Source organism: Cherax quadricarinatus, chromosome 5 (assembly GCF_038502225.1).
Source record: "Cherax quadricarinatus isolate ZL_2023a chromosome 5, ASM3850222v1, whole genome shotgun sequence".
Classification (NCBI taxonomy): domain Eukaryota; kingdom Metazoa; phylum Arthropoda; class Malacostraca; order Decapoda; family Parastacidae; genus Cherax; species Cherax quadricarinatus.
The window spans coordinates 73,878,782-73,900,164 of NC_091296.1; the positions used below are offsets into that span (position 1 = coordinate 73,878,782).

Sequence of the window (21,383 nt, forward strand, 5' to 3'; positions counted from 1 at the left end):
GAGAAACTGCAATGAGATCACAGCACCTGCACACGCAATAGCGAAGTCATCAACATAGAGTGATGACCAAATATTGGGTGGAAGAACAGAGGTCAAATCATTTATAGCAAGGAGAAAAAGTGTTGTGCTTAGAACACATCCCTGAGGGACACCTTCACCTTGGACGATGTCCGGGGAAAGAACATTATTGACTCGAACACGGAAATGTCTGTCAGTTAAAAAGTTCTTAAGGAAGGATGGTAGATTGCCTCGGAGGCCTAAGGAGTGGGCCTGGGCCAAAATATTATACCTCCAAGTTGTGTCATATGCCTTCTCAAGGTCAAAAAATATGGCAATAACTGAGTGATTATTCGCAAAGGCATTACGAACCTATGTATCCAAGCGTAGTAAGGGGTCTATGGTAGAACGGCCCTTACGAAAGCCATACTGACTAGTGGAGAGACTGTTGTGTGTCTCTAAATGCCACATTAAACGTCGATTTACGAGACGTTCCACCACTTTGCAAACTGCACTACTAAGAGCGATGGGACGATAGTGGGAGGCATCATGTCCTGTAGTACCCGGTTTGCGGAAAGGGAGAACAATGGCAGATTTCCACAGCTGGGGAAGAACTCCTTGTGCCCAAATAAGATTGAAGAGGTGTAAGAGGACTACAAGGGCTGACCAATGTAAATGTTGTAACATACGAATATGAATGTCGTCAGGCCCAGCTGCCGATGATCGGCAAGCTGAGAGCGTTGCCTCCAGTTCCCGAAGTGTAAAAGGCACATTATACTGTTCTTCTCTGAGAGAAGAAAAGTCCAAGGGTACTAACTCTCTGGCAGACTTTGAAGAAAGAAACGAGGGGCATAGATGGAGCCCCCGGGAAATACGGACGAGATGTGTGCCAAGTTCAATGGCAACGTCGAGAGGGTTTGCTACATCAACACCAGCGACCCGTTGAACAGGAGCTGGGTCAGGAGAGTATTTACCACTCAATTTCCTCACTTTTTTCCAGACTGCACTCATAGAAGAAGCAGAGGTGATGGTGGAAACATAGTCTCGCCAGCAAGTGCGTTTAGCTTCACGGATGACACGGCGAGCGATCGCACGCTTCTGCTTAAAATCAAGAAGTCTCTCAGCAGTTCTATTGTACCGGTACCTGCCCCATGCAGCGCGTTTCAAACATACTGCACGAGCACAAGCAGGAGACCACTAAGGCATGCACTTCTGAGAATGCCTGCCTGAGGTTTGGGGTATAGAATGAGAAGCTGCGGTATAAACTGACATCGAGAAGAGGTGTAGGAGCTCATCAATGGAGGATGAAGAAGGAACCTCACTAAAAGCAGTGAGTTGCGAGTAAAGATCCCAATTTGCCCGATCAAATTGCCAGCGAGGGCTACGGAAAGGTGGTGAATAGGAAGGAGATGTAAGAATGATTGGAAAATGATCGCTGTCATGTAAGTCCGGTAGAACAGACCAGGTGAAGTCTAGTGCAGTGGAGGAAGAGCAGACTGATAGATCGATGCAAGGGAGAGTATGAGTACGAGGATCAAAATGGGTAGGAGTACCCGTATTTAAAACATGGAGGGGGTGAGAGGCGAGAAAAGCCTCCAACTGGATGCCACGTGAGTCACAATGAGACCGCCCCCAGAGGAAATGGTGGGCGTTAAAATCACCAAGTAACAGAAGTGGTGGTGGTAAGGATGAAACAAGAAAGGTAAAGTCTGGGATAGAAAATGCTCGAGAAGGAGAGAGATATAAAGAACATATTGTAAACCACTTATTCAAGTGGATACGGGCTGCAGTGTAATGCAGCGAGGTATGGACAAATAGTTGACAGTATGGAATATCATTGCGTAGAAGAAGGGCACTTTCATTAAAGGTCCCATCTGAGAAAGGATCCGAAGAATACAATAAATTATAGCCTGAGATAGGTTGGAAAACAGCCGAGTGTAATTTTGGTTCTTGTAAGCAAGCACCAACAGGGGAAAACCTGGAAAGCAACATCTGAAGCTCACCCCGATTACCCCTGAGGCCGCGGATATTCCACTGTAAATAGGCCATGATTGGCGATGAAGAAAATATCAGGAATCCGTAGGGAAAGGCACCTACAGACTAGAGGGGTTAGAAAAGTCAACGTGTGGTGGCATTGGAAGACGTTCAAGCAGCGAAGGAACCGAGCGTTGCGAAGAATGGGGTTGTGAAGATGGAGGAGAAGGAAGAGAAGGAACAGGAAGGGAATCAGTGTCCATTGAAGGTTTAGTCTCTGCAATATATTCTGAAATGGCTTCAAGTGTTTCTGAATTCAAAGATGTATGGGAGACCATACTGGAGATAGAAGGGGGAGGGTGAGTAAAGATTGGGACAGTAATGGACTGTACCAAAGTAGAGGGGGAGGAAAGAGTGTAAGGGACTGGAGATGAAGTGTGGGGGGGGACAGAAGAGGCAGAAACCTGGGAGGTGGCAGAAGAGGGAGAAACTTGGGAGGGGACGGGGGTGGAAGGCATAGTATGAGGAGGAGGGTGAATCTCCACACTTGTAATAGAGCCAGAGAGAGGGGAAGAACTAGGCCCAGAGACTGGAAAGGTAAAGTGTGGAGGTGGAAGAAGGGAAGGAAGGGGCAAAGAAGATTTGAGCAATGTGGATTTTTTGGACTTCTGAGAAGTAGAGGGGCGATTGGTATTAGGTGTCGTAAGAGGTCTTGTCGATACTGGGGCTTGTGAGGAAGGACGCAAAGATGTGAGAATAGACTGAGTTGTAGTCGGGACGTCAGAGCCAAGGACAGCAAAAGGATTAGATTCCGGAGTGGCTATGGGAGGGGTAACAACAGAGGAGGCTGCAGAAGATGGGACCCCAGAAGTGGGGGGATGTTTTGAAACACGAGAATAGGAAACACGGGGTAGTCTCCCTTGGAGGCGGAGATGAGTAACTGCCATAGCATAAGGGGGACCTTCTGCCTCTTTGAGGCAACGGATTTCACGTTCATTTAAGTAGACCTGGCAACGGCGGGAGTACGAAGGGTGAGCTTCATTACAATTAAAGCAAGATGGAGGTTGACTGCAAGATGTATTAGAATGGTCGTCAGCATCACAGACTGGGCATTCGGCCATAGATCTGCAAGATTTCGCTGGGTGACCAAAACGCCAGCAATTTCTACACTGTTGCGGTGTAGGTATCACCTTTCGAACTTGTAACCGATGTCCCGCGACATATACAGAGGACGGGAATTCTTGGCTGTCAAAAGTTAAACGAGCTACATTGCAAGGGTAACGTCTCCGCCCACGGGCAGGAAGGACATAAGTGTCTACTGTGAGGATTGGGAGATCCTGGAGTTCCAGCTGTTCAAGAATGTCATTGCCACATGACTGGAAATTCTGTTGGACTATGGTATGGGGCAGAATGACAGTACCACTACAAGAATTGAGAGAAAGATGTTTTTCAAAAGTGATAGGAGTAGTATCTATATGCGAAAGGAGAGAAAGATCATGAGCTTGGGTAGCATTCTGGACAGTGACGATGCACGTACCGCTCTTGAGAGCATGAAATGAAATATCTCTACCAACATGACGCAGGAGCGCTTTGCCAATACTATGGTCAGAAAGGTAGGCAGAAGAAGAAGTTGGTCTTAAAGTAAAGAATTTAGTCCATTGTGTGGTCGGAAACTGAGCGTGGAGAGGGAGTGCATGACGTGTCGGTCTTTTCCGAGTAGAATGGGAAGGTAATGAAGGAGCATCATCAGGAGATTGACGTTGGCGTTTAGGAGTAGGACTGGAGTTGGTCCGGCGTAAAATGGGCGGGCGATTCGAAAATTGCCGTACCGTAGAGGGAGAAGCCGGAAGCATAGCCAAAGGAGAGCGGAGTTCAGACAAATTGAAGGAGTCAGTCGAAGCCCCGGTACCTGAAGCGGGTGAGGAAACAGCACCAGCAAGAGGTACAGGGGCATCAAGAGTGTCCGAAGAGTGGTCTAAAAACAAGGCAGGGTCAGAATGGGGTGCGGTATCAAGAAGGGGCCCAGGGGTAGTGGGTTCATGGATTGGGTTCTCCATGGTTAGGTTACTCCTTTGCTTTTTGTTTTTAAGAAAATAAAAGAAAGAAGAAAAGAAAATAAAAAGAAAAAAAAAAGAATAAAAAAAGGGGGGAGTGGGGAGGAATAGTTCCCAGGAGGAATGAAAGGGCCGGAAATCTCCCTCCGCGCCCAAGAGGACCTCAGCACCGCTAGTAGCACAGATGCAGCATGGAACCTGTGCCATACCCTACCCTTCATGACAGTAAACCAGCAATCCGGAATAGCAGCCTCACATCTGCCGAGCTACCTCGGTGGACAAAAGAGAGGGCGGCCGGGTATCCGCCACAAAGCATACATCCTTTGGCCACCACCCCCGGAATCCGAAAGGTGGCTTCCAGAGATACACCCGTCGCCCGAAAGACACCCAAAGCTACTCCGGGATACCGGAGAGGGATCGGGACATCCCCAGGCGATCCAGATTCCACGGCAAACTACGCCACCGCCAAGAACCTCAACGGAATGGGATGGACCCCGGTATCCTTTCCCCTACCTAGGAACTAGCGTGCCTGTGGGAGAAATCCCAAAGGACAAGAAGAGGAAGGGCAAAAGGGAGGGGTGGGGAGGAGGAGGAGGAAAGGAAAAAGGGGAGGATGGGATAGGGTAGGGGAGATTGGGGGATAATTAAGTTCGGTCTGAGGAAGAAGACTGACAGGTCTAATTCCTCAGACCAAGAGCCTCTTCACCACGCCAAGGAGCCCCCCTTGAAGAGGGACCATTCTATAAATGGAAGGATTGCAGAGATCGTCAGAGCGTACATAGTGGTGAAGGCAATGGGCATCACAGAGATCAGACAAGGATGGAGCATTCACTAATGCATAGAGGCTCTCAACAAGGGAAAGAGCAAAAAGCACCAAGGCATAAACGTAATCATTGGTGATGGATGGGGTTAAGACTAGAGAGAGTAGCAGGAGAGGCCGCTGAATAGATCTGGTTACCATAATCGAGTTTCGATAAAATGAGGGCTGAATGTAGGAGAAGGAGAGTTCGATGATCAGCTCCCCATGAAAGATGAGCAAGGGTTTTAAGAAGGTTCAGCCGGCTGTGACAAGTTGCCTTCAGAGAGGTAATGTGGGGTTTCCAGGATAACCTACGATCAAAGAGAAGGCCTAGAAACCTGACTGTATCACGTTCAGGGATACGGGAGCCATAGAGGTACAAAGTATGATCAGAGATGATAGAGCGTCTAGTGAAAGTAATTTGGTGAGTTTTGGTACTGGAAAACTTAAACCCATGCTTGGTGGTCCAAATGGAAACACGGTCGACTGCATGCTGGAGAGAAACTGTAATGAGGTGACAGTCAGCACCTGCACAAGCAATAGCGAAATCATCTACATAGAGTGATGACCAAATATTGGATGGAAGAACAGAGGCCAAATCATTTATAGCAAGGAGAAAAAGTGTTGTGCTCAGAACACATCCCTGAGGGACACCTTCAGCTTGGACAAAGTCCGAGGAGAGCACATTATTGACTCGAACACAGAAATGTCTGCCAGTTAAAAAGTTCTTAAGGAAGGATGGTAGATTGCGTTGGAGGCCAAAGGAGTGGGCTTGGGTCAAAATATTATACCTCCAAGTTGTATCATATGCCTTCTCAAGGTCAAAAAATATGGCAATAACTGAGTGGTTATTCGCAAAGGCATTACGAACATACGTATCCAAGCGTAGTAAGGGGTCTATGGTAGATCAGCCCTTACGAAAGCCATATTGACTAGTGGAGAGACTATTGTGTGCTCTAAATACCACATTAAATGTCGATTTACCAGACGTTCCATTACTTTGCAAACTGCACTAGTAAGAGTAATGGGACGATAGTGGGAGGCATCATGTCCCGTAGTACCCGGCTTGCAGAAAGGGAGAACAATGGCAGATTTCCACAGCTGGGGAAGAACTCCTTGGTGACCAAATAAGATTGAAGAGGTGTAAGAGGACTACAAGGGCTGACTGATGTAAATGTTGTAACATCCGAATATGAATGTCGTCAAGCCCAGCTGCCGACGATCGGCAAGCTGAGAGTGTTGCCTCCAGTTCCCGAAGTGTAAAAGGCACATTATACTGTTCTTCTCTGAGAGAAGAAAAGTCCAAGGGTACTAACTCTCTGGCAGACTTTGAGGAAAGAAACGAGGGGCATAGATGGAGCCCCCAGGAAATACGGACCAGATGAGTGCCAATTTCAATGGCAACGTCAAGAGGGTTTGCTATATCAACACCGGCAACCCGTAGAACAGGAGCCGGGTCAGGAGAGTATTTGCCACTCAATTTTCTCACTTTTTTCCAGACTGCACTCAGAGGAAGCAGAGGTGATGGTGGAAACATAATCTCGCCAGCAAGTGCATTTAGTGTCACGGATGACACGGCGAGCGACCGCACGCTTCTGCTTAAAATCAAACAGCAAATAGCAAGTGAATCCAGTGTGTGTAGTCACTGACAGCTGCTGGTACACTCAGTACAAATATACAGCATTGCAAGCAGCAAACCCATAAGGGTTTATCACTTTATATAAATACAGTATAATTATTCAAGCACCCTTCAAGCGATGGAAATGGTGTTATGATTCTGATGAAAGGCTTTTGATCTAAAGAATTTAAGCTACACTCTTCCTTGGCTCACCCCTGATCATCTCCCATTCCCCAGGTGGTATATGGCCCTTATGGGTTTAGTATTTTCCAATGATAATTTTGATCCAGATAGAAATGTTAAAAGCAGGTGGGGATATAGTTTTGGAGTGGTTGGTGCAATTATTTAATAAATGTATGGAAGAGGGTAAGGTACCTAGGGATTGGCAGAGAGCATGCATAGTTCCTTTGTATAAAGGCAAAGGGGATAAAAGAGAGTGCAAAAATTATAGGGGGATAAGTCTGTTGAGTGTACCTGGTAAAGTGTATGGTAGAGTTATAATTGAAAGAATTAAGAGTAAGACGGAGAATAGGATAGCAGATGAACAAGGAGGCTTTAGGAAAGGTAGGGGGTGTGTGGACCAGGTGTTTACAGTGAAACATATAAGTGAACAGTATTTAGATAAGGCTAAAGAGGTCTTTGTGGCATTTATGGATTTGGAAAAGGCGTATGACAGGGTGGATAGGGGGGCAATGTGGCAGATGTTGCAAGTGTATGGTGTAGGAGGTAGGTTACTGAAAGCAGTGAAGAGTTTTTACGAGGATAGTGAGGCTCAAGTTAGAGTATGTAGAAAAGAGGGAAATTTTTTCCCAGTAAAAGTAGGCCTTAGACAAGGATGTGTGATGTCACCGTGGTTGTTTAATATATTTATAGATGGGGTTGTAAGAGAAGTAAATGCGAGGGTCTTGGCAAGAGGCGTGGAGTTAAAAGATAAAGAATCACACACAGGGTGGGAGTTGTCACAGCTGCTCTTTGCTGATGACACTGTGCTCTTGGGAGATTCTGAAGAGAAGCTGCAGAGATTGGTGGATGAATTTGGTAGGGTGTGCAAAAGAAGAAAATTAAAGGTGAATACAGGAAAGAGTAAGGTTATGAGGATAACAAAAAGATTAGGTGATGAAAGATTGAATATCAGATTGGAGGGAGAGAGTATGGAGGAGGTGAACGTATTCAGATATTTGGGAGTGGACGTGTCAGCGGATGGGTCTATGAAAGATGAGGTGAATCATAGAATTGATGAGGGAAAAAGAGTGAGTGGTGCACTTAGGAGTCTGTGGAGACAGAGAACTTTGTCCTTGGAGGCAAAGAGGGGAATGTATGAGAGTATAGTTTTACCAACGCTCTTATATGGGTGTGAAGCATGGGTGATGAATGTTGCAGCGAGGAGAAGGCTGGAGGCAGTGGAGATGTCATGTCTGAGGGCAATGTGTGGTGTGAATATAATGCAGAGAATTCGTAGTTTGGAAGTTAGGAGGAGGTGCGGGATTACCAAAACTGTTGTCCAGAGGGCTGAGGAAGGGTTGTTGAGGTGGTTCGGACATGTAGAGAGAATGGAGCGAAACAGAATAACTTCAAGAGTGTATCAGTCTGTAGTGGAAGGAAGGCGGGGTAGGGGTCGGCCTAGGAAGGGTTGGAGGGAGGGGGTAAAGGAGGTTTTGTGTGCGAGGGGCTTGGACTTCCAGCAGGCATGCGTGAGCATGTTTGATAGGAGTGAATGGAGACAAATGGTTTTTAATACTTGACGTGCTGTTGGAGTGTGAGCAAAGTAACATTTATGAAGGGATTCAGGGAAACCGGCAGGCCGGACTTGAGTCCTGGAGATGGGAAGTACAGTGCCTGCACTCTGAAGGAGGGGTGTTAATGTTGCAGTTTAAAAACTGTAGTGTAAAGCACCCTTCTGGCAAGACAGTGATGGAGTGAATGATGGTGAAAGTTTTTCTTTTTCGGGCCACCCTGCCTTGGTGGGAATCGGCCAGTGTGATAATAAAAAAAAAAAAAAATAAAAAATTTTGATCCAGGGAATTGGAACTACCATCCCCTTCTTTGGATTAAACCTTATTACCTACCATTCCTCAGGTGCTATATGACCCATTCAAGTCATGATTTATCTTAGTTCTGGTAGCCATTGTCATATCTTTTAACTTTCTTTTCTTTTTCCTTTTTTTTTTATCTGCTGCAGATCTTTTACACTACAACTGTATATTACAATTCTGGTCTATGTTATAAATAACCTTTGGAACTGTATTCATATCAAGTGCTGTTTGTGAAGTAAATACTATAATTCATTTTAATTTTATGGTAGCCTGTTAATTTCTGTCATCTTGCTGTATGAACTTTAGGTACTTAGTGTTGCATTCCAGTTGAGATTTTATATATATTGTTCTTGTAAAAGTGTTTGGAGTAATGTGTTCAAGTCTTAGCTCAAATCTGTAAGACTGAACAGGTGTATTGATAGGTGATCATCCTATTAGTACCATTTAAAAGGATTATGGGACCACCATTTAATAGGATTGGGAAAACAGTTGGATTAATAGTGAGGAGTTTACAAGGTCTACTTGATGGCCAGAAACATGCCCCAGGCCTGGTCCCCAGCAGTGCAACGGATCACCTTCCTCTTCCAGCCGTCTACAATTTCATTGTATTCCTCCTCGCTGTAGTCCTGCAAGAATTGCCAACATTATCCAAAACAAGAAGTGTATTTAATGATAAAATAACATAATCATAAACCGTATGCATTAGGAACCTAACCAAACATTGCTTTGCTTGTTTTGGAAAACATGAGGCTGTATGCTTTGGGAAGTTTTCTGGTCATCTGTAATGGGAAATTCTTCGGCCTTTTGTATTTTGGTTTCCTGATGCAAATAAAGAGCTTTTGATCCCAGGAATTGGATCTGTCCTTCCCTTCCTCACATCAAACTTGATGCTTCCCATTCCCCAAGAGCTGTGACCCCTACAGGTTTAGTACTTTTCACTAATACTGCACATTATTATTATAATCAAATCTAAGCACTAAATGCACAAGGGTCATACGGCACTGCACTAATACTGTATAATCATTGAGAACAGCCACCAGGTTTGATGGGTGTTCATTATGTTTGGAATGAACATAGCTATTATGGAAGGTCATGGCAGTCACGATTCAGACAAACATTGCACAGTCAAGCCTAACATGCAAAACTTTTTGTGTATTTCTTTTAACCACACTGGCTCTTGCAACAAGATAGGGTGACCCAAGAAGGAAACGTCATTTATTCATCAAATTTCAAATGACCCCTTATCCCTCAATCCTTCAGAGTGCAGGCACTATACAAGAGTAAGTCTAGCTAACAGCTTTTCTTTAATCCCTTCATAATTGTTACCTTGCTCACACACATACAGCACATGAAATCCTAAAACTCATCTATCTCCAGTTAATCTAATCAAACATGCTCTCACACACTTGTTGGATGCTCAAACCTTTACCACTTAAACCTCTTCCACATCCTCCGACACTTTTCGGGATGATCCCCTACCCTAGACTTGTTCACACACGTATTTATAGCTCTCAGACATGACATCTCCACTGCCTCCAGCTGCCTCAGTGCAATGTTCAAAGCTCATCCCTTATACCTTTATAACAGTATTAGTACCACTACAGTACATTATGCTTTTTGTCTCCACTGATAAACTTTTCTATTAGTCAAGTGATTTTAATTCGTTGAAGCAAAATATAATACGTACAGCGGAACCTCTACTTACGAGTCCATCCACATGCAAGTTTTTCCAGATATGAGACGTCGCTTGGTCGATTTTTTCCTTCCAGATGAAAGCGGGCCTCAAGGGAGGTTCCTTGATGCTAGTGAGGGGTTCTTCATCTAGGGAATTGGATCTCAGTTGTTTGTTGGACTATTGAAACTTTGGCAATGTATGATGGAAAGATGCTTCTTAAAATACACCAAAAATGAAAGAAATCGAACCATAAATAATGGAGTTCACTTCTCAGCCTTAGCAGTATTTTCGTATGGTTTTTATGGTTGTATTCTCGTTTTTTTGGTCTCATTTGATAGAATGGAAGATACATTACAGAAATAGTTATGATTTTGATTGGTTTCACAACGGAAAGTACCTTGAAATTGAGCTCAAAGTAGCAGAAATGTAGGAATCTTTGGTGATGTTCAAGAGTAAACAAATGACATCACTGTCCATTCCAATATGCAATCATGAATGGGTTGACATTATTTATACAATTATTACAATAATGCAGTAGTCTGTATAAAAGTAAATCTTCTATTTTTTTGTGTGAATAAAAATTACAAATTATTTATATTGTAATAATAATAATATAATATGTGCCATGCATGTTGTAAGAGGCGACTAAAATGCTGGGAGCAAGGGGCTAGTAACCCCTTCTCCCTTATAAATTACTAAATTTAAAAGAGAAACTTTCGTTTTTCTTTTTGGGCCACCCTACCTTGGTGGGATATGGCCGGTGTGTTGAAAGAAAGAAAGAATATAATATGTATAATAATAATACATGTATAATAATAAGGTACTATATAATAATAATTATAATAGACGGCTTCGAAAGTAGATGGCAGTGATTACCACAACAGTGCGGGAGTGGTTGTGGCCGCCTCCACTTGTCACATAATGACATTTTATTCATTCTAGATTAAATATCCGGTTTCTATGTTATTTATATTGTTTATTATGTCATATTAGATGAACTATGATAGATAAATAAGCCGTAGAGTTGATATTAGCGAAATATTCAAGGAGTATTTTGTCCGTCTCCAGACAAACTCTCATCTGCCGCCGACACCGCCGATACCACTATGTAGCCACATACGTAATGACATATTTTATTCATTCTAGAGTATATATCAGGTTTCTATGTTATTTATATTGTTTATTATGTCATATTAGATGAATTGTGATAGATAAATAAGCCGTATAAATGATATTAGCGAAATATTGAAGTATCTTGTCGTGCCTCCTGAGAGCTGGAATGGATTAATTGCATTTCAATTAATTTAAATGAGGAAAATTGACTCTGCAAACAAGCAAATTCAGATCTAAGCAAGGTCACAGAATGGATTAAACTCATAAGTAGAGGTTCCACTGTATTTTTAATTGAGTGGTAAACACAAATAATTGATTGCCAGAAGTAGTAGCATAACTGAATGTAATATGCTACCACAATCTCCAGAAGGCTTAAAACAGTGAATAAACTGCCTGGCTTAGGCTTACTTACAGCACTGAATAACCCAAACTGTTTCATTTTTTTTTTTGTGAATATGTATTAATAATTAGAATTGCTGCGTTGATGTTTGATTTCCCATATGGGCTTATATATTTGTATGATAAAAGCTGGAAGGAATCAAATTAATACAAAATGAAGAAACTATCATGAGGAAATAAAGTACATAGTCACAAGTCATGTCTTTTAGAAACAATGCAAGCAAGTAGGGAACAGGAATGGTATGTGCCAAGAAATAATATAATGAATGATATCCACAAAGAGAAAGTAATATATGTATTACTGTAATACAGTACGGCCTCTCCTCACTTAATGACAGAGTTCCGTTCCTAAGACCACGTCAGTAAACGAATTCGTCACTAAACGAGGAGCTTACTATAATGGTAGTGGGTTTGTGTCAACCATCTTTGATATTGTTTTAATGTCACCTATGCACTATTTATAACATTTTTAGTATATTTTTAAATGTTTATACAGTAGTGTACTGTATATTGTAATAAAAAGAATAGAGGAAATTAGCTCTAATATACATTATTTAGGTATGCATACTGGTCAGAGTGACTCACAAAATCGTAATGACACGATTGCAAACAAACCATACCACGGGCGGGATTGAACCCGCGGTCAGAGAGTCTCTAAACTCCAGACCGTCACGTTAGCCACTGCGCCAGCTAGCTTCAATAAGATTCGTCCAACTAGGTGTATTTCTACACCATAGGAAGGTTAGCATAGGTACCACTGTGTCCACAAATGCAAGTTTTTACAGATGAATCTCCCGCTAGCATGGCCGTGATGAACTCTAGCTCAAGCCCCTTCAAAGCCGTCAATATGACTCATGAAATCGTAATGACACGATTGCAAACAAACCACAAATGCATTTGTGGACACAGTCGTGCCTATGCTAACCTTCCTATGGTGTAGAAATACACCTAGTTGGATGAATCTTATTGAAGCTAGCTGGCGCAGTGGCTAACGCGACGGTCTGGAGTTTTGAGACTCTCTGACCATGGGTTCAATCCCGCCCGTGGTATGGTTTGTTTGCAATCATGTCATTACGATTTCATAAGTCATGTTGACGGCTTTGAAGGGACTTGAGCTAGAGTTCGTCACGGCCATGCTAGCGGGAGATTCGTCTGTAAAAGCTTGCATTTGTGGACACAGTGGTGCCTATGCTAACCTTCCTATGGTGTAGAAATACACCTAGTTGGACGAATCTTATTGAAGCTAGTTGGTGCTGTGGCTAACACGAAGGTCTGGAGTTTTGAAACTCTCTGACCACGGGTTCAATCCCGTCCGTGGTATGGTTTGTTTGCAATTGTGTCATTACGATTTCATGAGTCATGTTGACAGCTTTGAAGGGACTTGAGCTAGAGTTCGTCATGGCCATGCTAGCGGGAGATTCGTCTGTAAAAACTTGCATTTGTGGACACAGTGGTGCCTATGCTAACCTTCCTATGGTGTAGAAATACACCTAGTTGGACGAATCTTATTGAAGCTAGCTGGCGCAGTGGCTAACGCGACAGTCTGGAGTTCTGAGACTCTCTGACTGCGGGTTCAATCCCGCCCGTGGTATGGTTTGGTCAGAGAGCCTGTCGTAAGCCCAAGTCATCAGTAAACGAGTACATCGCTAAATGAGGAGAGGCTGTATAACTCAAGAGGATAGTGCAGAAATAATTCAGAGAACATACTGTATAAAGAGAATCATACAGTTCAACTTTTATAATATTCAGTATAGGGCTGCCTACTTATTTGAAAAGTGTTAAATAACCCACATGATCCCTCATTACTTTTTAGTGTAATACTAATACTTACTTTGATGAAGGCCTCCCGGGTGGGCTCAAAATACATGAGTTCTGTAGTGAGGATGGAGATGAAGGTCTTGGTTAGGTCTACAGCCTCTACCTGAGTGTAGCCCGCTTCCTGCAGCACCTGTTCATACTCCCGCACTGTCCGCAAGTCGTACCCTGAACAACAACACCTTCTATTATTGTACAATAGACTGCCTGTGGCTGTAACTCTAGTGTTGCATACTGGGTTTAGTTCTTATATTAGATTGTAATAATAATAATAGTGTTGCATATACAGTGCAGGATATATCTTAATTCAAACAGAAAAAGTGTAATAAACTCATTGCCTCTAAGGAACCCACTTGGAGATAATGAAATAAGATAAGGTGATTGTTGTGCTATATAGTTTGATCTTATAGGTTCTCTTCAGCAAAAAGTTTGCTGAAGAAGTGTCAGTGTGAGACTGAAGTATAGAGTATTGATCTTCTATTTTGTTGTCACTGTGGTTTTGTTTGTGGCTTATATTTTAATGATAATTCTGGTGAGTAGCTTTATTTCCTGCTTATTACATTTGCCCATCTGAATAAACACTTAGGACATAGTTCATTCCCATTCATTCTTTGTCCACCTCTCCTTTTAAGAAGAGGAAAGGGGGATATGCTCTAAACCTGGTTAAGGGCTCTTAATCCAAGGAATTGAAACTAACATCCCTTTCCTCTGATGAAACTTAACTGTTTACCATTCCTAGGCACTATATGATCCCTAAGGGCTTATTGCCTACCTAGGAATCTAAAAAAAAAGTTTTCTACCTCAATTATTATTTAGTTCATTCCTAGTGTTCACACACCTCTCTGTTTGACGTAGTCAAGGAACTCCTGCGAGTGTTTGCGGTCACCTCTGCAGTAGTCCGTTACGAAGAGGGTGCCACCAGGTTTCAGCCATCTCTGGAGGATTGGTAATACTGTTAGTTTTCCAGCATATGCTGGTAAAAGGGAGGAGTATCACACATGCTTCTGATGTGCAAAAGCATTGGTGCTACAGTGCTTATTTCTCTTATTTCAAAGGGGTGCCTTGATGCCAGTGAAGGGCTCTTGAGCCAATGAATTGGAGCTACCTTCCTCTTCCTCAGGTCAAACATGATTGCCTTCCATTCCCCAGGTTCTTTATGAATATCATTATTCCTTCTACATACTTGTAGAATAGAAAATTTTGTCCTAGAGATTAGAATATGGTTAGGTTGAGGGGCACACAAACACAAAAATAATGATGAATGTAATTGCTTTCTGCACTCGCATAATAAATATTCTACAGTATATTGGTGCTGCTATTACTATATAATTATATTTATTACTACTAGAAGCTATAGTAAAAACTTCAGTGTTGCAGATAGTATTGCTGGAGCAGATAATACAGTTTTTCCTGCATATAAACCATACCACGGGCATATCATTCACCCTTTGGAGACAATTACCACCTATTAGCCCTTCTCTACAAGGGTAAATTTGCACCAAAGATTTACATAAAGGGTTTTGTAGAGTCCCTCCTTGTCTGCGATGTGGAGGACAGTGTCTCGAGAGTAGATAATATCGAAGCTGGCAGTGTCAAACTGCACCTTTGTTATGTCTGCCACCTGGAACTGCACCTGTCAGAACAAGATTCAGTCACTTCATCATCACCTTAAGCTTCAATCAATAACAGCAACAAGGGAAACTTATTATTATTGAAGCTTCTAGATATATGTATGTACAAGACATTGTGCGACAGAAAATTATAAGTACCAAAGTCAAACAATGGAGCAAAACATGGATGTGGGGGAGATCATAGCTATGAAGCTCAAGTTACCATAAAACATTAGAAATTGATTACCTCACTGACCCAGATATTGGCTGTGGTGGCACTTATTCTTTTCTGCTGTGTAATGCTTATATTCTGTTGAATTTATTTCATACATTTATGTATTGTTTACCTAGCTTCGCTTTCCTAGCTTGCTCACACAGTTACCTTATCTGAGACATTAACATCCTCCCGAGCTAAGCGTTCTTGAGCCAGGTTGATCATGTTGGAGGAGAGGTCAATGCCATGAACATAAACACCATAGTATCTAGCCATGAAGAAGGCTGATCCACCAGTCCCACAGCCTACATCCAACACCTGCTGACCTGGTCGTAACCCAAGTTTGATCAGAAAGTCCTAATAAAAAAAAATGGGTAGAGTAAATTTCATAGGATAATTAGTAAATATCATTGCAGGGTTTTATCTGCAAATGAATTTATTCATCATTACTATTGTTATTTATTAATATAATCACTTTTTTTGTATTGGAAAAAGGCAAATGCAGTCCCCTTGTACAAAAAAAAGGGGTGGGGGGCAGACAAGAGGCCCTGAATTATAGGCCAGTATCTTATATATGCATACTGTCTTAAGTCCTGTAAAAGATAGTAAGGAAAGGGGCATTAGAGCACATGGAGAGGTGATTCTTGACAGAATACCAGAATAGATTTAGGGATGGAAAATAGTCTTACAAATCTGCTGTATTTCTATGGCAGTCACAGAGATGAAACAAGAAAGACAAGGCTGGGCATATTGGATGCTTCTTGGATTACAGAAGAGCAGACATAATAGGGCCCTTGAGGCTGGAAGGGAGTAAATCTGGCAAGCGGCAAGTTGGGGGAAAAGCCCAGGAAATAGGACCTGACCCTTGCAACCATGTACCGGTGAGTACAGTGGAACCTCGGTTTTTGTTTGCCCTGGTTTTCGTCAAATTCGGTTTTCAAATTTTGTCCCAGTTTTTGTTCTTCACCTCGGTTTTCATCAAGTTGATGGTGGTCTGCCATACTGAACGTGTCTGCCCACGCCTACACAAAGCATCCCACGCATTTTGAGTCAGTCAGGTTTTGTTTCTCAATTATTGGGAGCGCTTGAGGTTCCTAAACCTGTATTCCCTGGAACGCAGGAGGGAGAGATACATGATTATATACACCTGGAAAATCCTAGAGGGACTAGTACCGAACTTGCACACGAAAATCACCCACTACGAAAGCAAAAGACTTGGCAGACGATGCACCATCCCCCCAATGAAAAGCAGGGGTGTCACTAGCACGTTAAGAGACCATACAATAAGTGTCAGGGGCCCGAGACTGTTCAACTGCCTCCCAGCACACATAAGGGGGATTACCAACAGACCCCTGGCAGTCTTCAAGCTGGCACTGGACAAGCACCTAAAGTCAGTTCCGGATCAGCCGGGCTGTGGCTCGTATGTTGGTTTGCGTGCAGCCAGCAGCAACAGCCTGGTTGATCAGGCTCTGATCCACCAGGAGGCCTGGTCTCAGACCGGGCCGCGGGGGCGTTGACCCCCGGAACTCTCTCCAGGTAAACTCCAGGTAGAGTGTGGCAGTGATGGTGGTAAAGGGTGGTAGTGATTGTGGTAGAGATAACCTCTCCTCCCTCTCCCCTCCTTGCCATCTTCCATATGCCAACAAGAGTCTTCAATAAAGGTAAAAGTGATGTTAAAAGTTCATTTATCCATTTCATTTGTCCTTTATATTTATTTCTCACTGTTTTCTATATGTAAAACTATAGTTATTCTCTATAAAATGTATTTTTTGTTAATACTTTTGGGTGTCCAGAGCAGATTAATTGGATTTACATTATTTCTTATGGGAAATATTGCTTCAGTTTTCATCGAATTTGGTTTTTGTCAGACTTTCTGGAACAAATTAATGACGAAAACTGAGGTTCCACTGTACCTGTATGTAAATGAATTTCATACACTTAATTTCTCACAGACAGAAAAACAGAGGATTTCAATGAATCCTTCTCAACAATACAGCATAGCTAAGCGATGCTTACCCATAATGTACAGTAGTTTATGCATTGGCCATCATAACTCCTAGCTGTAGAGGTAGCGTTAGGATGTGTTCCATCAGCATTAAGTGTCTTCCAGAAATTAAATGGTAAGTGTTAATACCAATTATTTTTGTGTACCCAGCAAGCTAAATCACTTACAGTCCACAACTTCAATTTACCAGAGTAACTGGTTTTAATATTATAACTATTAATTTAATGTTAGGTCTAGCTTTTGGTGAGAGTGGTAAGGAGTGGGTTTCGAGGGAGTGACAGTTTGGCGGCCTAATGTGACTAAGCCCCACTTACCTCACCTAAATTACTTGCAGGTAATAATTCAGATAATGTCCTGTAAATCTCCTGCAGGTAATTTACTCACATAATAATAATAATAATAATAATAATAATAATAATAATAATAATAATAATAATAATAATAATAATAATAATAATTTTCACAGGTATGGAAAGAATGAAGCACTCATAAGGAATATGATACACAAAACTCAAGAGGATCATCAAATAGAACAAAAGGAACACCTGAAAGACCTGGGAATAACTGTGTCAGGTGATCTTTCTTTCAAAGAACGTAATAAGATAAAGGTCAAGACAGACAGCCTTGTGCAGATATCCAAGAACTAGCTACAAGCAGTATTAAAACAGGGAAGTGTTTTTGGGTATGCCCAAATGAGATAAATCTGTGGACTAAAATCACAAGGGTATTAAAAGAGGTCAACATCAAAGCTGCTTTCATAGAAAACCTGGAAGCTTTCTACAACAGATGGGAACATAAAAAGTCTGGGCTGAATGGTACTGCCCTTGATACTGGCCATGTAGTCAGAAACTGTAAGGCTGGAGATGATGTCCTGGTAGTCAGTAAATGGGGGGCTGATAGTGCTGTCCTGGGAGACAGTAATGGGGAAGCTGGAGGTGCTGTCCTGGGAGACAGTAATGGTGAAGCTGGAGGTGCTGTCCTGGGAGACAGTAATGGTGAAGCTGGAGGTGCTGTCCTGGGAGACAGTAATGGTGAAGCTGGAGATGCTGTCCTGGGAGACAGTACTGGGGAAGCTGGAGATGCTGTCCTGGGAGACAGTAATGGTGAAGCTGGAGATGCTGTCCTGGGAGACAGTAATGGTGAAGCTGGAGATTTTGTCCAGGTAGTCGGGAATTATACGCAGGAAGGAATACATATGAATGACCTCATAGGGGACAGGAGCCATAGTAGGGAAACAAGTGTAGTCAAAGATAAGATAAAACCAATATTGCAAACTAGAAATACCGCAGGAAATAGCAAACAAGAGGACTCCACTAGCAATAGTGAGGATATATTACCAAAAACAAATGGTGGGAGCTCCATTGTTGGTGCTAGGGAGGATAGAAGTAAGACAGGGAAACATGCACCAACAGGGAATACAGTCACAGAAACCCAAGGCAAACGGAAACCAAGCCTGTGCACATACTATGCACTCGGTATCTGCTGGCATGGGAAATCTGGAAAAACAGATGGGACGTGCAACTATGACCACCCTAGAAAATGCCATGCCCATATGACAAAAGGAAAATGCAAACTCCCTTCCTGTAAGCTTTTTCACCCTGAACTGTGTACCTCTTCAGTACAGGAAAGACTGTGCTATAACTTAAATTGCCAGGCATACCATCTAAAGGGGACAAAAAGATACAAAACATCCAGGCCATGGGAAAACACTGTCTTGAACACTATGTGCTTAATTGTCCACTTATTGAGGAATACAGAGACAGACAGTATAATAACCTATGTGACATGTCAAGATATCTTATTAATGAAAATAAGATACCAGATATACTAAGCAAATTTCCTAAATTTGCTTGTAACAGATAAGTGAACTATAGATATGTAGATATAAATCCATATGTATTCCTGTTAACCCTTTGGGGCCTAGTTCCTAGGCCTTTTGTGTATCCACATGCTCTCGCGCTACCGTCCACAGGATGGATATGGGGTGCACAATAAACTAGCCACTTCGGTGGCAAAATCTAAATCCATGGGAAAACCTGGGTAGCCACAGCCACTCAAGAGGGAGAGGTTTTTTAGTGCCAGGAAGGAAAAAAAACTGGCAGGAAATGGCAGAAATCGTACACCAAATCCAGTCATTCCTGGAGTGGAACCACAGTCGATGGCCTCCACTCCAAACCAACAGATACAGATACTAATGCCGGAAAAAAAATCCCCCCCCAGTACCAACAATACCACCAGTCCGATAACATTCTTCTTTGCAAATATACAGGGTCTAAAGCCAGCAACAAACAACAAAATACCTTTCATCCGTGGACTGCTTGCAGAGGCAAAGGCAATGTTCGCGGCTTTCACTGAGACCCACATAAAGGATCACTTGGACAACGAAATATGGATCCCAGGTTACAACCTATACAGATGTGACAGAGTGAACAGGCAAAAGGGGGGGGGTTGGCCTGTACATTGCAGAGTCACTTGTTTGCACAGAACTGCTAAATGCCTCAAATGATGTAGTGGAAGTTTTAGCAGTAAAGGTCGAGAACCAAAACCTAGTCATTGTGATAGTCTACAAGCCTCCGGATGCAACATCCCAGCAATTCCAGGAACAGCTGTTAAAAATTGACCACTGTCTGGAAAACCTTCCAGCTCCTGCACCCAACATCTTGCTCCTGGGGGATTTCAACTTAAGGCACCTAAAATGGAGGAATATAGCAAATAATATTGTTGCAGTAATAACACCAGGAGGCAGCTCTGATGAAAACTCACACTCACGCGAGCTTTTAAATCTCTGCACAAAATTCAATTTAAACCAGCAAATAATAGAGCCTACTAGACTGGAGAATACACTAGACCTCATCTTCACTAACAATGATGATCTGATAAGAAATATCACCATATCAAAAACAATATACTCAGATCACAACATAATTGAGGTTCAGTCATGTATGCGCGGAGCCCCAGACCGACATAATGAGATTAGTCACGAGGGAGCATTCACCAAATTCAACTTCAATAACAAAAACATAAAGTGGGACCAAGTAAACCAAGTCCTAACCGATATAAGCTGGGAAGATATACTAAGCAACACAGACCCCAACTTATGCCTAGAACAGATTAACTCGGTAGCACTCGATGTATGCACAAGGCTTATTCCTCTAAGAAAAAGGAGGAGTAGATGTAAAACAGAAAGAGACAGGCGCTCCCTTTACAGGCGACGGAAAAGAATAACAGAGCGGCTAAAAGAGGTCAATATATCTGAAATGCGTAGGGAGACACTGGTCAGAGAAATAGCAAGCATCGAACTTAAGCTAAAAGAATCCTTTAGGAGTCAGGAATCGCGGGAAGAACTAAAAGCCATAAATGAAATCGAAAGAAACCCAAAGTATTTCTTCTCCTATGCCAAATCAAAATCGAGAACAACGTCCAGTATTGGGCCCCTACTTAAACAAGATGGGTCCTACACAGATGACAACAAGGAAATGAGTGAGCTACTCAAGTCCCAATATGACTCAGTTTTTAGCAAGCCGCTAACCAGACTGAGAGTCGAAGATCAAAATGAATTTTTTATGAGAGAGCCACAAAATTTGATTAACACAAGCCTATCCGATGTTATCCTGACGCCAAATGACTTCGAACAGGCGATAAATGACATGCCCATGCACTCTGCCCCAGGGCCAGACTCATGGAACTCTGTGTTCATCAAGAACTGCAAGAAGCCCCTATCACGAGCCTTTTCCATCCTATGGAGAGGGAGCATGGACACGGGGGTCGTCCCACAGTTACTAAAAACAACAGACATAGCCCCACTCCACAAAGGGGGCAGTAAAGCAACAGCAAAGAACTACAGACCAATAGCACTAACATCCCATATCATAAAAATCTTTGAAAGGGTCCTAAGAAGCAAGATCACCACGCATCTAGAAACCCATCAGTTACACAACCCAGGGCAACATGGGTTTAGAACAGGTCGCTCCTGTCTGTCTCAACTATTGGACCACTACGACAAGGTCCTAAATGCACTAGAAGACAAAAAGAATGCAGATGTAATATATACAGACTTTGCAAAAGCCTTCGACAAGT

The 21,383-nt window shown here is 42.6% G+C and overlaps 1 protein-coding gene across 1 annotated transcript in view; it reads right to left on the reverse strand.

Annotated features, from left to right (window-relative positions):
* Positions 1–8,471: 8,471 nt before the first annotated feature.
* LOC128685101 (uncharacterized) overlaps positions 8,472–21,383 on the reverse strand; it is a 74,222-nt gene continuing 61,310 nt past the window's right edge. Inside the window, exons 12-16 of the mRNA XM_070104658.1 lie at positions 15,470–15,658; positions 14,988–15,110; positions 14,316–14,412; positions 13,494–13,645; positions 8,472–9,101 (exon numbers count right to left, since the gene is read on the reverse strand). Coding sequence (XP_069960759.1) covers positions 8,994–9,101; positions 13,494–13,645; positions 14,316–14,412; positions 14,988–15,110; positions 15,470–15,658 — 669 coding nt within the window. The 3' untranslated portion in view covers positions 8,472–8,993. The remainder of the gene's footprint in view (positions 9,102–13,493; positions 13,646–14,315; positions 14,413–14,987; positions 15,111–15,469; positions 15,659–21,383) is intronic.